Source organism: Adiantum capillus-veneris, chromosome 3 (assembly GCF_014529385.1).
Source record: "Adiantum capillus-veneris isolate H3 chromosome 3, ASM1452938v2, whole genome shotgun sequence".
In the NCBI taxonomy this organism is placed as follows: domain Eukaryota; kingdom Viridiplantae; phylum Streptophyta; class Polypodiopsida; order Polypodiales; family Pteridaceae; genus Adiantum; species Adiantum capillus-veneris.
This window is the reverse complement of record NC_140933.1, coordinates 43,348,774-43,364,638: the sequence shown is the minus strand read 5'-3', so window position 1 is coordinate 43,364,638 and position 15,865 is coordinate 43,348,774. Positions and strand designations below refer to the sequence as shown.

Below are 15,865 nucleotides of genomic sequence, written 5' to 3'. Positions count from 1 at the left end.
GTTACTCATGAGAATTAAATCTCCTAAATGTGCAGTGCCTCTTGAGGGTAGAACAATATCAAATTCCTAATTTTTCATGTCAGTAACTCAAGCCAACCTGAATAATAGCCGCCATGTTAATGCCAAGCCTTTTCGTGATTAATATAACAATATCAAATTCCTAATTTTTCAGGTAACTAACTCAAGCCAACCTGATTAATAGCCGCTATGTTAATGCCGAGCCTTTTCGCGTTGAATGTACCCGTTCGTATTGTTTTTCTTGCGGTTCAATAGCCGTTCGTGTGCTTAACTTGTCTGTCCGGCCGTTGTAGCTCGGCAGGTGTTCAAAATTGCTTGGACTCCAAGTCCTTCGTGTGTGTGTGTGTGTGTGGTGTGTGTGTGTGTGTGTGTGTGTGTGTGTGTGTGTGTGTGTGTGTGTGAAGGTGTGTATGCTTCAAAGAGAGCAAGTAAGGTGATCAAGAGAGATTGTCCTGCTTGTGGAAACTAAGTAGATAGTGTATAATCTGTTGATCCAGGTTGATCTTAAATAGGCTACTGGCTATCAAAAAGAAGAAGAGAGAGAGAGAGAGAGAGAGAGAACGTGAGAGTAAGTGAGAGAGGAGGTTAGGTGTATCGCAGGAGAGGGAGAGAGAGAGAGAGAGAGAGAGAGAGAGAGAGAGAGAGAGAGAGAGTGAAGGTAATCGACAGAATTCAGTTTGCAAGGCTCCAAATTCGATTGCAAGGCTACAAATTCTGTTGCGCATGAGGTGTCCCATGGAGAGAGAGAGAGAGAGAGAGAGAGAGAGAGAGAGAGAGTGTAATGTAATTTTTGTAATTAATGGTGAAAAGAGAGAGAGAGAGAGTGAGAGACGTAAAGTGAAAAATAGGAGAGAGAGAGAGAGAGAGAAGAAATGAAATGAAATGTTAATAACGTCTTCAGAATGCAAAATGACGTATACGATCAAAAGGTATCAATGTGGTGGATCTGAACATATTAGATAAATATGCTACGGAATACTCCACTACTCGATATGATCTAAGCAGTTGGTTGAGATAGAGAGGGAGGAAGATAGAACCCTAAAATGGATAGAGAATTTTAACATCGTAGGGGATTATCTCAAGAGACCTAAAAGCTCTATCTGACGAGAGTAAAGCTTAAGACCTGTCAAGAGAGAACCAGAAACGAAATGAACCGTCTTTAAAAGACCAAGTTAACTTTTGGGATTGCAAAGTTACAATGAATTGGTCGTTATGCAAACAACATAAAAATTACTCTGGAATCTTAAGCTACTCAATTGTATCAAGTAGTAGCTTGATTTGACAGTGCTTTTAAGAAGAAACATTGCGTTTTTACTCATTCCCTCAGCAAGCTCATTCTCACACAGTGGTGTCGTCATCAAGGTGGGTAATCTGCATTAGTCCTAAAAAAGCAGTTACGTTGAGGAGTCTTAGACATTATACTGTTCGTGATTTTGATGACTTTAATAAGTACTTGTATTCTGAGTGTGTTTGTCTGTCACTGTATTTCTATAATGTGTGTGTGTGTGTGTGTGTGTGTCCACGTGCATGCGTGAACAAGAAAAGAAAGAGGTGGAAACAAAAAGAGACTATATAACACCAAATATTCACTATAAATCCAAATAAAATATACATAAAAGTATCTTTGATGTACCACAACCAATTTAAAGGCTTTTCATGAGGTAAGGATGCTTAATGAAGAATGGATTGGCATGTAAACTTTCATGACAAGTTTCTTACAATGTGTAGATATTTGAGTATTAGACAATGGATTAGACTAGAATATAAAAATACGGAGTAGTATATGATGACATGGGTAAAATGAGGGGAACTAGATGATAGGGTTGGAGAGGTAGAGGCCGAGGCTATCAATATTAGTGCCTTTTCTACCAAAAAGCCAAGGACTTGTGGGCGAATGATAGTGCCCGTCGTGCCATCTGGGAGAGATGGAGGTGTAGTTGATGATCCGATTCCAAGAGACAATACACCTATGCCATTGGGATCCCCTGTGAAGTGGCTGGCGTCACTTCCCACGGTGAGAGAAATGTCCATAGAACTAGGTGAAGGGGAGGTAAAAATGAACTGAAACACATGAAAACTATTTTAGCAAATTGTCGGCAGTTATTTAGGAGAGAGCAAAGAGAACAATGAACATAGTGTGACCCTACAATGTTTAAGTAAGGATTTAAAAAATTAATTACTAAAATGATTTAAAACAATAATTACTAATTATTTGTATGATGATCTGAGGAAACAATAGTTCATCTCACATTTCCAATCCATTTAATACAGGGACAATATATAGATCAAAAGCTTAATGAGAAGAATTAGAATAAATGCCAAGGGGGATGCCTCTCAATTGCAAAGCTTATCATTAAGTGCATGTGGAGTGATGCTTCAATATGGGAAGAGAAAGGATGAAAAATACCTCACGAGAATCTCCCTTTGCAGAGCCATGGAGCTTGGTGGTGCCATTGCCATACAAAACTTGAATACCATTGAGAATATCACTATAGTAAACCAAAAGTTGTACCACGCCGCCATTGCTCCACCCATCATCAAAGGCACCACCACCAACACCACCCCACGGTCCGACTATGGCTGCCGACATTTTCTAGGATAATCAAGTAGAATGTGTATGATGTAAAGAGGCAAAAAGCTTTGGAAATTTGCAACTCACAAAAGTATGGCTACAGGAGATCAGACGTCCCCCCCTTTTATAAGAAGGGGAGTGGACTAGTTCTAGGCCGGGCAGCTCGTGCAAATGCCAAATCGCCCTTAGTTTGAATTGGTCAACCGTGCATGCATATTGTAGGCTTGCGGTTCGAATGGCCATGTGATTGCAGACTAGTCAGTGCAACAACGCAGGAGAACCATGCCGAGAGAGAGAGAGAGAGAGAGAGAGAGAGAGAGAGCCTGATAGAGAGCGAGCGAGAGCCTTGTCAGCTACATCGGCGGATAAGCCACTCCATCCCTCCCTCTCTCTGCGCCCGCCACCCCCTGCGTTGCACCCTCCTGAGAAGCGGCGGCTCCTGCGATGCCGAACTGGGTGGCAGAACTTTCGTTGACAGTTGGGTATAAATTATTATGTTACCGATATCATTTGTGATTTGACTTTCAAAAAAAAAACTAAGATTACGTAATAGAGATAAGGATGGGGTGCCTTCTTGGTGAACACCTAGAGCCTTCTTTATGAAAAACTAGATCTCTCTCTCTCTCTCTCTCTCTCTCTCTCTCTCTCAATTTGAATTCTAAACGAGAAGTCAAATCCATTTCGGCGAAAGGGCAGTAATTTTTGTGACTTCTATCCTTTCGTCTCCATCAAACCTAAGGAGGATTGTCATACCCTCTAGACTTGAGCACATGGCGCTTTGGGGACGATTCAAATTCAAGCCCATAAAATTGAGAAGTCAAATCCATTTCAACCAAAGGGAAGTCATTGACTTTCATCCAAGTTCTGCCTACACTTCACCCTAGGAGGAAAGGATATATTCTAGTTACACCATATTCATCAAGTGCCTAGTCTCATAGTGATTAAGGAACTAACTTTAGCCTTGGTGTCCTCTTCATGTAGACAATAGATATCTTGTAAGGCTTTGTACACTAGACTGGACACTATGGTAAGAAATTCCATTGTTTCACAATTGCTAGATAATCAACAATCAAACTATTCGTAGGAGCATTAGGTCTTCAATACCAAATTCATTTGCACATGGGCATAGAATCACATACTGTTGCTGATACCTTGCAAGCCTGGCCTCTAACTAAGCAATTATGGCATCTTTCTCTACCAACTCTCTTACAAACTTGCCACACTTTCTCCTTGGCCTGTTTCCATCTCCATTATCTACTGGTGATCCTTTGGTAGCTGTTACCATATACATGTGGTAGTGATGTGTATGAACACACTAGGACCGCCGGGGCATATTTTCCCTCTTTAGGAGGTTTTTCCCCCGTGCATTGTAAATACACCCATCACTCTAGGGCTATCAATCTTTCCATTGCACACTAAGTATACACTCTCTATTTTGTGCCTTGAGCTTCCTTTGTCTTCTCCAAGCTGTCTGCGTTTCTCTGCAACCCTAATTCCAATAATTGGTACCAGAGCAGTTGCGTCCTCCTGAGCTTAGTCGTCAGCAGCTCCAGCACACGCATGCTCATTTTCTTTTACTTCAGTGAGCTTTGGCGAGCGTTCGCAGGTTGAGAAAATTTTTGGGAGGGCTCGTAAAGCTTAGTTTGCTCAGATTTTTTATTCGGGCTCATTTCGGCCTCCGTTTCAACTACAGGCAATACTGCACAGGCTATTTTGTCATTTTGTACAGAATTTTTGTTAGTGTCGTTTTTTGCATAATAGGTCCTTACAGTCTTCTACGGTTTGTGCTATATAGCATGTGTTGTTCCCGCTTCGTTTCTCCTCTTTTCGGGCAGTTTTCACATCAGGTGCAGCATTTATCATGGCTGACAACAACACAAATGTGTTCAAGATGTTTGCTGTTGAGGACAGATTGGATGGGGACAATTATCCTATGTGGGCTTACATGATGCAACATGTTCTTGTATCAAAGGGCGTCTGGAATATTGTGCAGGGCATTGATGTACGTCCTAGTTCTGAGGATGTAGGTGATGTTGAGGATGTTGCAGGTCTAGCTGCAAGGATTGTTGTTATTAGAGTTGTTTTGCACAGGCAGAACAAGCTCGTTGGGATGTAAAGGATGCACAGGCTCATGCATTGATTGTGTTGTCTGTGAAGCGCACCATTGTTCCTCAAATTCGTTCAACAAAATCTGTAAAACGGGCTTGCAATATTCTAGCAGGTCTTTATGCAAGCCGCAATTAGGCTACAATTGCTTTGCTACGTAAAGAGATGAAATCGAAGATTATGCATGAGGAAGATGATATGGATACTTTCCTTGCTGGTGTCAAGGGTATCAATGAGAAACTTATTTCTCTACAGGTGAAGTCATTCATATAGTTCCCTTGTGCAGACTGTTATTGATACCTTACCAGATTCTTACCAGACTTTTGCTAGTACTTGGAGACTTATGACCCAAGGAAATCGTGAAGTTGTCAAGTTTGATGCATTATGCACATTGTTGTTCCAAGAGTCACTTTCTAGAAAAAACAGGACTCGGGCAGCGTGCAGTTGAACAGGCTTTTATTGCTTCTCAAAGAAAAGATGGTAATAGCAATGCAACCACTTTTTATGATTCTGCTGCGAGTGGAAAAACTTATGTTTCTAATGCTTCTGCTGGCAGCAATTCATCTGGAAATTCTGGTGATAAGGGAAAAAAGAAGATGCGTTGCCATTATTGTAAAGCTAATGATCACTTGATCAAGCAGTGTCCTAATTTGAAGGCCAAAGAGGCTAAGAAGAAAGAGGGTGGTTCCACGGCAAATGCTTGTTCCACTACAAATACAACCATTGTGGAGTCTTTTGTGAAAGAAGACTGTGTTGCTGATGTTGATACAGAATGGGCTTTCAGCGCAGAGTGCACTTACAATCTTGCTGTCCATGATGCATGCATGTCAGTTGCTGCAGATTCACATGTGTGGTATTTTGACAGTGGTGCTACAAAGAACATTACATCACATCGTGAATTGTTCACCTCTCTTGAGTCTGTCCCTCATGGGAATTCAGTCACTTGTGCCAACAATGCCTCTTATACGGTTCAAAGAGTTGGAAAGTTTGTGCTTATTGCTGCAAATGGCAGTTCCTTTACACTTGTTGATGCACTTTATGTACCCGGGATCAAAAAGAATCTCTTGTCTGTAGCCATACTTGCTAGACTTGGACTTGTAGTCAAATTTGTGGATGACAAATATACAGTTCATGATCTCAGTTTTTGTGATGAAATTGTTGCATATATCTGGCCTTTTGTATCGTGGGCTGTATAAGCTCACTTCGTATGACAAGTGTGGATAAAATTTTACAAATGCAGTTGATAAGGGCTATTTCAGATGCAAAACTTTGGCATGCCCGTTTTGGTCATTTGAATTTTTCCAGTTTGTTGCGTTTGAAGAAATCTGATATGATTACTTCTTTGCCGCCTCTTGAAGCACTTGTCAAACATGTTTGTGAAGACTATACTTTGGGTAAGATGCAGCGTTCGAAGTTTCCAAAGGATGGTTCAATTAGGGACACATGCATGTTGCAGCTTGTGCATAGTGATGTTTGTGGGCCCATGCAAACTCCGTCCTTGGGCAATTACCTTTACTTCGTGACTTTCATTGATGATTACTCCAGGCATGCATGGGTATTTGCACTTAAAGCGAAGTCCAAAATTTTTATGTGCTTTAAACAATTTCTGGCTATGGCTGAAAATGTCTCGAAATGTACTATGGGGCACCCTCCGTTGCGATCGAGGGGGGAGTATATGTATGAATTTAATGCATTTTTGGCTAGTCATGGGATAAAACACCAATGTACAGTGCCTTATACACCTCAACAAAATGGTGTTGTTGAGAGGAAAAACAGATCACTTATGGAAATGGCACGATGTATGGTCAAAAGTCAAGCTTTGCCGCATTCTTTTTGGCTTGAGGCCATCAAGTGTGCCACTTATGTACTAAAAAAATGTCCTACGAAAGCTTTGTAGTCTATTACTCCATATGAAGTATGCCATGATAGCCTTCTATTGAGCACGTGCATGTTTTTGGCTGTTTGGCATATACTTTGGTGCCACAAACACAACGCAAAAAATTGGATATGATAAGGCTGTCAAATGTATTTTTGTTAAATATAGTGCTGAAAGCAAACATTACAGGTTGTATCATCCGCAAAGAAAACATATTCTGGTTTCACAGGATGTAGTTTGTGGAAGATTCTGTTCAGCCCTTGCTGTCATGTACTAGAGACAATAATGTAAGCTCACATGACATTCATGACACTTTGTTGCCTCTTTTTAGTGGTGGAAATATGAATGTAAATTCCAATGAGGCAAATGTACAACCTATGGGGGTTTGTAAAAATGTTATAGATCAGCCCCTAGATCATGCCTATGTACTGATGCAGGTGATACAGGCTAATGTACAGTGATGCAGAGGTGACGTAGAAATGAGAGATCAGCCTAACTGATGCAGTGTAATGATGAGCAAGGGCTAAAATGGCAGGCTAAGGTGCCAAAATGGCTGGTGCATACATTGCGTGATAGTAAATTGGATGCACCTTTGTCTAGTCGTACTCGTTCAGGCTCTCGCCATGCATCTTATGCATCAAATTGTTATGCTTTGGCTGTGTCTAGCTTACATGATGTAAGGAACCTCTGTCTTTTGATGAAGCACAGAATTCAGAAAATTGGATGGCTACCATGCAATCAGAATATGATGCACTTATAGAAAATGACACAAGGACTTTATGTGATTTGCCTCCTGGCAAAAAGGCCATTGATACGAAGTGGGTTTACAAGTTGAAACGCAAGCCGGATGGTGAGATTGATCGCCATAAGGCTTGACTTGTTGCAAAGGGTTATGCACAACAAAAAGGCATAGATTATGAAAGAGACTTTTGCTCCCACTTGTTATATGACTACTGTGCCTTTTCTATGTGCATTTGCAGCTCATTTTGGTTGGGATATACGTCAATTAGACATTGTTACTACTTTCTTGAATGGTGACATATTTGAGGAAGTTTATGTAACGCAGCCTCGCGGTTTTGTCAAGAAAGGACAAGAGGAAAAGTGTACAGATGTAAGAAGGATTTTTATGGGTTGAAGCAATCTCCTCGTGCTTGGTATGAGAAAGCTGACACTCATTTGGTCAAACAATGCTTTTCGTAACAGTCCAACCAAAAGCACATTGTATGTAAAGCGTGAGGGTGATGTACTTCTCATTGTGGTTCTTTATGTTGATGATTTGTTGATCATTGGACCAAATGAGAGACATATTGCTGAATTTAAGGCTGATTTGAATGCTACTTTCATGATGAAAGATTTGGGGTTGTTGCATCATCATTACTTGGGTATACAGTTTAAGCAGTATGATGGTGGTATTGCCTTGTGTCAGAAAAGTTACATAGAGACATTGTTATGTAAGTTTGTACTTGAGGATTGCAAACCTATTGACACTCCCATGGAAACAAGTTTGAAATTGAATCTTCATGATGTTGATGATCCTGCAGATGTCCCTCTCTATCAAACTGCTATTGGATGCCTCATTTATGTATGCAACATGAGGCCGGATATTCAGTTTGCAGTCTCACAGGTTAGCAGATTTATGCATAGCCTAGGGTCTAAGCATTGGCAGGCTGTCAAGAGGATTTTCCGCTACCTTAGTGGCACTTTACATCTTGTCTTGTTTTATCCCAAGGGGAGATCATTGCCGCCATACTTACATGCTTTTTCGGACTCAGATTGGGCTTGTTGTTTTGACACACAAGTGTCCACAAGTGGTTTTTGTCTCATGCTTAGCAGTTCATGTATATCATGGTTGAGCAAGAAGCAACCTACTGTGGCCACTTTGAGTTGTGAGGCTGAGTACAGGGCAGTCTTCACAGCTACGGTTGAGTGTGTATGGCTCAGACGCCTTAAGACTGATTTGGGTGTTGGACAGGACACTACCAACACTATCTACACTGACAGTCAGAGCGCATTGGCAGTTGCGAGGAACCCAGTTTTTCATGCTCGTGCAAAGCACATTGAGGTGCATTACCACTATGTCAGGGAGAGGCTCTCAGCAGGAGAGATCATCTTGGCTTATGTGCCAACACAGGACAACCTTGCAGATCTTTTCACAAAGGCATTGTCTCGTGAGAAGCTCGAAGCTTTCCGCAAAACTTTGGGCTTACTCCTTTTCGTGGACTCATCATTTCCTCAAGGCATGGAACTTCCCTTTACTCATGTGCCAGCTCTCGGTCACCGCATCACTCCAGGGGGATTTGTTACCATATCCATGTGGTAGTGATGTGTGTGAACACACTAGGACCAGCGGGGCATTTTTTCCCTCTTTAGGAGGTTTTTTCCCTCGTGCATTGTAAATACGCCCATCACTCTAGGGCTATCAATCTCTCAATTGCACACTAAGTAATACACTCTCTATTGTGTGCCTTGAGCTTACTTTGTCTTCTCCAAGCTGTGTGCGTTTCTCTACAACCCTAATTCCAACAGTAGCAGCAGAATGGACCTTTTTCCCGTGAACCATAAGTGGGACACACTCTAGAGTCATCATGCTACTACTCTTTCCCTAGGATGCCCAAATCTTGGGGGATTCACTATTAGTAATAGGGGCATGTCACCTGCGTGCATCAAAATTAGAGAAACCCCCTACGTACGTATCTTACATGCTAACCTACCCCCTACATACGGACAAGATACAGACGTTCTCGCAATGAGACATCCCCCCTCATACGGATTTTGTACGGAATGTAATGACCCACTATTTTATGTATACTAGTAACTTAACAATTTTAGAAGCACATGCTTTTGCAAAAATACATGTTGAACTGCAAATGAACAAAAGTGTAGTGACAAACCATGAAAAACAAAAAATATAATGAATAGTAAATTAAAATATACCAATCGATTCAATGTAATTTGTCGAAAAATGGACATCATTTCCCTTGTAAATTGATACAAACCTCAGTCTCAAAACAAATGATACTAGCCACCTACTCAATAGGCTTCTCATGTGGGATTTAAGGCACATATATGAAAAAGATTGTTCTCTAAATAACAAATAATGGCATGCTCATAAAAAACCATGGAAAACTTCACTTATTAATTTAAAACACGTTACGAAAAGTGTTAACTTATAATTTTTTCTCTGAATGTATATCTTTTTTATTAAAATCTCTCTCTCTCTCTCTCTCTCTCTCTCTCTCTCTCTCTCTCTCTCACACACACACACACACATATCATGTACCAAGCTGTTTCTATTCATTCTAAATTTTGCAAACAATGTGTAATAGAGTATTAGAACTATAAAATAAAGGTAAACTTAAAAGTCTCCTGGTTTTTGGTTTAAAATTTGAAGCTTTTGCTAAAAGCGTTTTTGGTTCACTTTAAGGCAAGCCTGCAATCAAGCTGGGTTATTAAAATTCAAAGGATTAAAGCCAAAACTCTTGAAGAGAAAATTGAATAAACAATCTAAGTAACTTTTGTTTAACAAAAGTACCAGAGTCTAGAGACCAATAGCAAGAAAAGAACACAACAAAAGTGACTTCATATGAAAAGAACCACTAACCAATGAATCGCAAAACCAATGATTGGGTAGAAGATTGTCCCAAGCTCTCTGAGGCTCATCATTTTCTTCCTCATCATCAAAGACATCATCAGAGGAAGGGGACTGTCAAATACAAGTAGCACTAATGTCACCAATGGAAACAAGTAACCAAGCCTCTTTCTTTGTGATAGCAACATTTTAGATAGAACTTACAAAGGAAAACATTTAGGATTGCAGAGCCTGCCAGACTGCGCTGAAGCTGCCACGATGGACAGGATAAGATAGGTCATCACCTAATAAAACATCAAAATAATCTCACATGAACACCATATACAATTCATATTACAGAGAAGAATTCTTCCACAACAATACACATACACACATACATTTTTTACTCACATGTCTACACATAAATATCATATATATGCACATGCACATGCATATATATCTATAAATACATGCATTTATAGACATTCATGTATGTCTCTATGTGTGTATGTAAATGTATGCACTCATTCAAATGAGGCCCTACAGAGAATACACCTTCTACCTTGCACTAAAGACATGATAGCTCACTGTACTCGGATTATAAACATACCACTGAAATCTCAATAAGAACTTGCGGAGACGATGCAAAACATGCAAATCAGATAGCACTTGAAATGTTTTTGGCATAGCTCACACCATTACTTGGGATTTTGTAGCTTCATGCATAGGTAGGCGTAAACTTAACAAGTTGTAGAGTTGTAAACTTAGACAAGAGCACCTGTGCATCAATGACTCCCACATCATTGCAGCCAATCAAGTGAGTTATAATTGTAACTTTCTTCCTCTGAAGAAAGAAAGTAATCAACCCAAAGGTACATTGATTATATAGTCAGTGCAGCAACTACAACAGAAAAGTTAAAATCCAATCCATTTCACCTGATTTCGCACAAGGATTTGTAGACGGCTCTAACGACCAATCTTCAATCCAACCTTAAATCTAGCTCTGATAGCTTTAGGTTAAGAATACCACCATTCAGACAATTCTTCAGTCTATCAGAAGGCTAAGATAGTCGCGATTTGGACATTTCACTCAATGCAAAGAGTTCAAAGCAAGCTTCCGATGGGTGGAGCTAGCTTTGCAACCCATAGAAGTCTACTTCTTGCTCAACATCTCGTCAATTGACTCAAAACTGACAGAAACCCTAAACAATAGCGTCGCAATAGTCCATACCACTATATGTAACATTCAAATAGAGCAGAGAAAGAGAGGTTTGCCAAACCTGATCAAGAAGAAAAAGTGTCCATGTCGTAGCAGAAGATGGGGAAATGCTCGTAGATGACGGTCCAAATAAGCAACGGACAATCTGGAGAACTGAATAGAAAGGCCACGATTCCAAGGGTGATGGAAGTGCTTTTGCAATCAATTGCAAAATAATTAGAGCATTATGAAACATTGACACAAAGTAGAAAATTAATTCTAACCTAAACATCAAGAAACGCAATAGCAACAAGCTTCTTACACAAGGGCTTTCATGTCACTAAACATCGCTTCTTGGATGACTGTAGAAGTGTAGATAGTGAAAGAGCGAGTTTGCTTGTCCATCACAAGGAATACAAGCGCTGAGATTGACGCTATGATGGCAACACACCACAGGGCAGGTTTTGAATGTTGCAACCAAGTTGCATCACATGATGAAGAGGATAAGGAGCAGGGGTCGCTCTTGGCACTGCCACTGGCCGCCGAAGGGCTTGCCATAGCTTGCTGCTACTCACCCTTCAACACTGGCATACAAAACAAGGGCTCGAGACCCACTCGAGAGATCAGTAAAGACCTCGAACAACTCGACACTCTGGCTCTCAATTAGTTCTGCCAAAGATCGAGAGGCTAATGATATTATTAATAGCGCGTTGCCTCCACTAAGGGAAGTCTCGCGGCCTACGCAACAATGACATCACACATCCCCCTATTGGGTCAGCTCGCAGCGAGCAGTATCCAATCTGCCAGAGCCCCTTTGAGCTCCCTATGAGTATCTGACTTACTGCCCCCTCCTGTATTCGGGAAGAGGCCTTAAACCACAGCCCCTTGTTGTCCATCTGACCTGCTGTAAATAGTAAGGTCCATAGCCCCCTTTGTGGGATAGCCGCTGGCACACACAAAGGGGGCAGTCTTTCCTTTGGACGAGAGAGAGAGAGAGAGAGAGAGAGAGAGAGAGAATGAGAAGAACTCCTTTCTCCTACGAGCTGCACCACAGAGGCGGAGAGAGAGAGAGAGAGAGAGAGAGAGAGAGAGAGAGAGGTACGAGCAAGTACACGCTCTTGCATGGAGAAAAGGCTTGCATTTAGAGGAGTCCAGTTGAAGGCCTTTTCTTAGGAAGGCGTCTCTCTCTGATCTCTATCCCTCTCTCACTTCAATATTCGTTACGGCTATGGTTGCACCTATTCTTTTGATCGTCTACATGCAGCCGGCTCTTGCGGCCTACTTTCAAGGCTCCCTTGCAACACCCATTTGTTGCAACCAATGTTCGCAAAAAAACATTGTCCTAGACATACATAATTTTTTTTTTTGAATTTTCTCTGAGGAAATTTTAGAAATTAGGTTGTTTTTTTATTTTTTACACTATTTTTCTTTATTATAGGGGGGAATCTCTCCATTTGCGCTTGGCCTCAACCGGCATTTTTGAAATAAAAAACGGCACGATATTAAGCTGAGACACATTTTTCTCGAACATTAGCTGCAACTCATCTAGGAAGAGCCGTATGCAATTGCTCCATGGCTGCGAACTCTGGGATGCACAAGTTGCCACAATAGCCCCCAAGTACATGCAGCAACAAGAAGTACCACCTCGCTATTTTGGGCCACTTGCACTTAATCAGCACTTAGCACTCACAGCCACCCAAACCACATGGTTTTCCTGGGTCTATACGCTGCAATGTTCGGGAAAAGACATTTTCCCAAACATGCAAAATTCCTTTTTCTGAATTTGCCACAAGGAAATTTTTAGAAATTAGGTTAGTTTTTTATTTTTACACTATTTTTCTCTATTTGAGGAGGGAGTTTTTCCTTTTGCGCTTGCCCTCAACCGGTAATAAAAAACAACATGATATTAAGCTAAGACACATTTTTCCCAAACACTCATATGCTAAAATGGAGGTTGTGGCCACCTTCCAGACTATTTATAAAACCTTTTAGCTATAAATTTTCAATCGATAAAAGGGATCCTTTTTCTATTCAATCTGTAAAAACTTTTTCAAGATCATTTTTTCAACACCCTTTCGTATGTGAAAATGTGAGAAAATATTGAATAAAATAATTCCTACATTTGAACTCACGTAATAGGCATTTTTTATTATAGTGATCCCTCTCGAGATCGGCACTCAGCACTCACAGCCACCAAAACCTTAAATTGAAGGCACATGGTTTTCCCTGGTCTATATGCTAGAATGTTTGAGAAAAGCCATTCTCCCAAACATGCAAAATTCCTTTTTGTAAATTTGCCACAAGGAAATTTTTAAAAATTAGGTTTTTTTTCAATATTTTTCTCTATTTTAGGGAAATTTTTTCCTTTTTCGCTTGCCCTCAACCGGAATTTTTGAATTAAAAATGGCACGATTTAAGATGAGACACATATTTCCCAAACACTGAAATGCTAAAATCGGGGTTGTGGCTGTACTGAATGATCATGGTCATGCCGAGCTCTACGCCTTCCACACACTTATCCGCACCAAAGATCTCCATTGATTGAGTTGTTTGTAGGCAGAGTTCTCTCTCTCTCTCTCTCTCTCTCTCTCTCTCTCTCTCTCTCTCTCGCTCTCTCTCTCTCTCTCTCTCTCTCTCTCTCTCTCTCTCTCTCTCTCTCTCTCTCTCCCTCCTATGATGTTAAAATCCTCTTCTTCTTCTTCTTCTATCTCATGGGCTCTCTGTAAGTTCAGGTTTTTTTAGCATTCAATAAATGGTCCCTCATTGCAACCTGTCTCTGATGCGCACGGCCCCTTGTGATGGATAGCTCGCAGCCATCATAGCCCCCTGCTGTGCCTGAATGAACATCCCCCTTGGGGAACTCTGTATCTCCCGGCGCGCGCACCCAAGACACCATGGCTGAGAACATGTGTTTCCTCCTCGTGTTCCCCCTACTGGAGCTTGGAACCTTGAAGGCTCGTTAATCCTCGCTTTTCCATGTCCGTAGAGTTTAATCCCATGGGCGCTCCCAATTCCCCTTCACAACTGGCCTTACCACCTACCCTTGTTAAAGCATCAAGGGGACGTGCCCACGCGGCATCCCCACTCAAGATCTCCGCGGTATCCTTTTCCACAAATGTGACTTCCCAACTCGGAGGAGGACTCTGGTCGGATCGGAGCCCTCGAGGCCTCAAGACACGAAGTCGTGTTAGTATCCATGGGCCGGGAGGTAGTGGAGGGTCCCGAAGTGTTCTCCAAAAAGGGGACCCGTAACAATAGACACCTACCAAAGAAGCAGCTAAACACTCATCTGAAGCAGCAAAATACTGAACTGTAGGTAAATGCAAAGCTAAATTGTTTTGATTTGGTGCCACCTCCCAAGACCTATGGATGAAGGAAAAAGACCATGATGTATTCCCACATCTTACCAATCGATGCATGACAGAATATCAAAATTTCCTAATTACTCACGGGCCATCGACCGTTTCACACTGGCCATGCAATGTGTGGACCACAAAGACCTCAAATAGGTCAGGTAATTTGAGCAGAAACACCCTATAGAAAATGACAAAAGCTCTCAACATCCCCCCCCCCACGGGGTAGGTCCCCCACTCTCTTATGCATATGATATGAGCATGAAATAATGGGGGGCTACCCCTATTGTATACACTTATGTCTAACCTCTAAAAACCCCCCTCTTGTACACTCACGTGATACCATACGGAAATCCATAGTGAATCCCCCTGGGGGCCCAATCCAACACCAACATTCATAGGATGGTCTACCTAGTTTACACAATGATGCAAAACCTCTTCTACAAATGTATGCTAGATAAAGTACATAGCCATCTGACTGTTGTGTCATTTTGGATAAAGTGCTTCAAGAGTACCCTTGCTAAATCCTTGTGTTGCAGACGTGAGAGCTTCAAAGGGTCAAGTTCTCCTTTGTGTTTCTAGAAATTTGAGATACTCTATCACACCCAAAGAATCTAGGACATAGCATTTTCACTTCCTTGTAGTATATGTGGCTACCCTCAAGGCCCTTTGTCTTATGGTCTGCTTCATTTGTGAGCTTCAATAAGTCTTGTCAACCATATAACAAAATCTCTTCTTGTAGAATGAACTATGATTCTGCATGGTCTATGTGTTCATCTATGCACATGTCGTTGCTCATACCTTGCAGGTTTTTCTCTAATAGCTTCCCTTGCAAACTGGCCACACTTTCTCCTTGCCTTTCTTAGTGATGCCCCTTGTGTTTCCCTCTCTATTATTAACTCATGATCCTTTGGTAGCATCACGTTGGGCCTTTTTCATATAAGTGGAGCGAACTCTCCTCGTCGTGCTACTGCTCTATCCTTGGGATTCCCCAATCCAATGCCAATGTTTATAGGACGGTCTACCTAGTCTACATGGCCATGTAGAACCTCTTCTATAAATGTATGATGGATGAAGTACATAGCAATTTGATTGTTGTGTGGATGTTTTCAATTGCTTTAGATAAAGTGCTTCAAGAGTACCCTTGCTAAATCTTTGTGTTGTAGAGTTGAGA

At 41.3% G+C, this 15,865-nt stretch overlaps 1 protein-coding gene across 1 annotated transcript; it reads right to left on the bottom strand.

Moving 5' to 3' along the window:
* Positions 1-1,860: 1,860 nt before the first annotated feature.
* LOC147460817 (uncharacterized) lies at positions 1,861-12,518 on the bottom strand. Its single transcript, XM_086508515.1, has 7 exons — positions 11,661-12,518; positions 11,530-11,551; positions 11,077-11,106; positions 10,919-10,984; positions 10,366-10,445; positions 10,174-10,275; positions 1,861-2,079 (listed from the first exon to the last, which is right to left on the bottom strand). The coding sequence occupies exons 1-7, from the start codon at positions 11,894-11,896 to the stop codon at positions 1,986-1,988; spliced, it is 630 nt and encodes a 209-aa protein (XP_086364641.1). The 5' UTR covers positions 11,897-12,518; the 3' UTR covers positions 1,861-1,985.
* Positions 12,519-15,865: the final 3,347 nt, after the last annotated feature.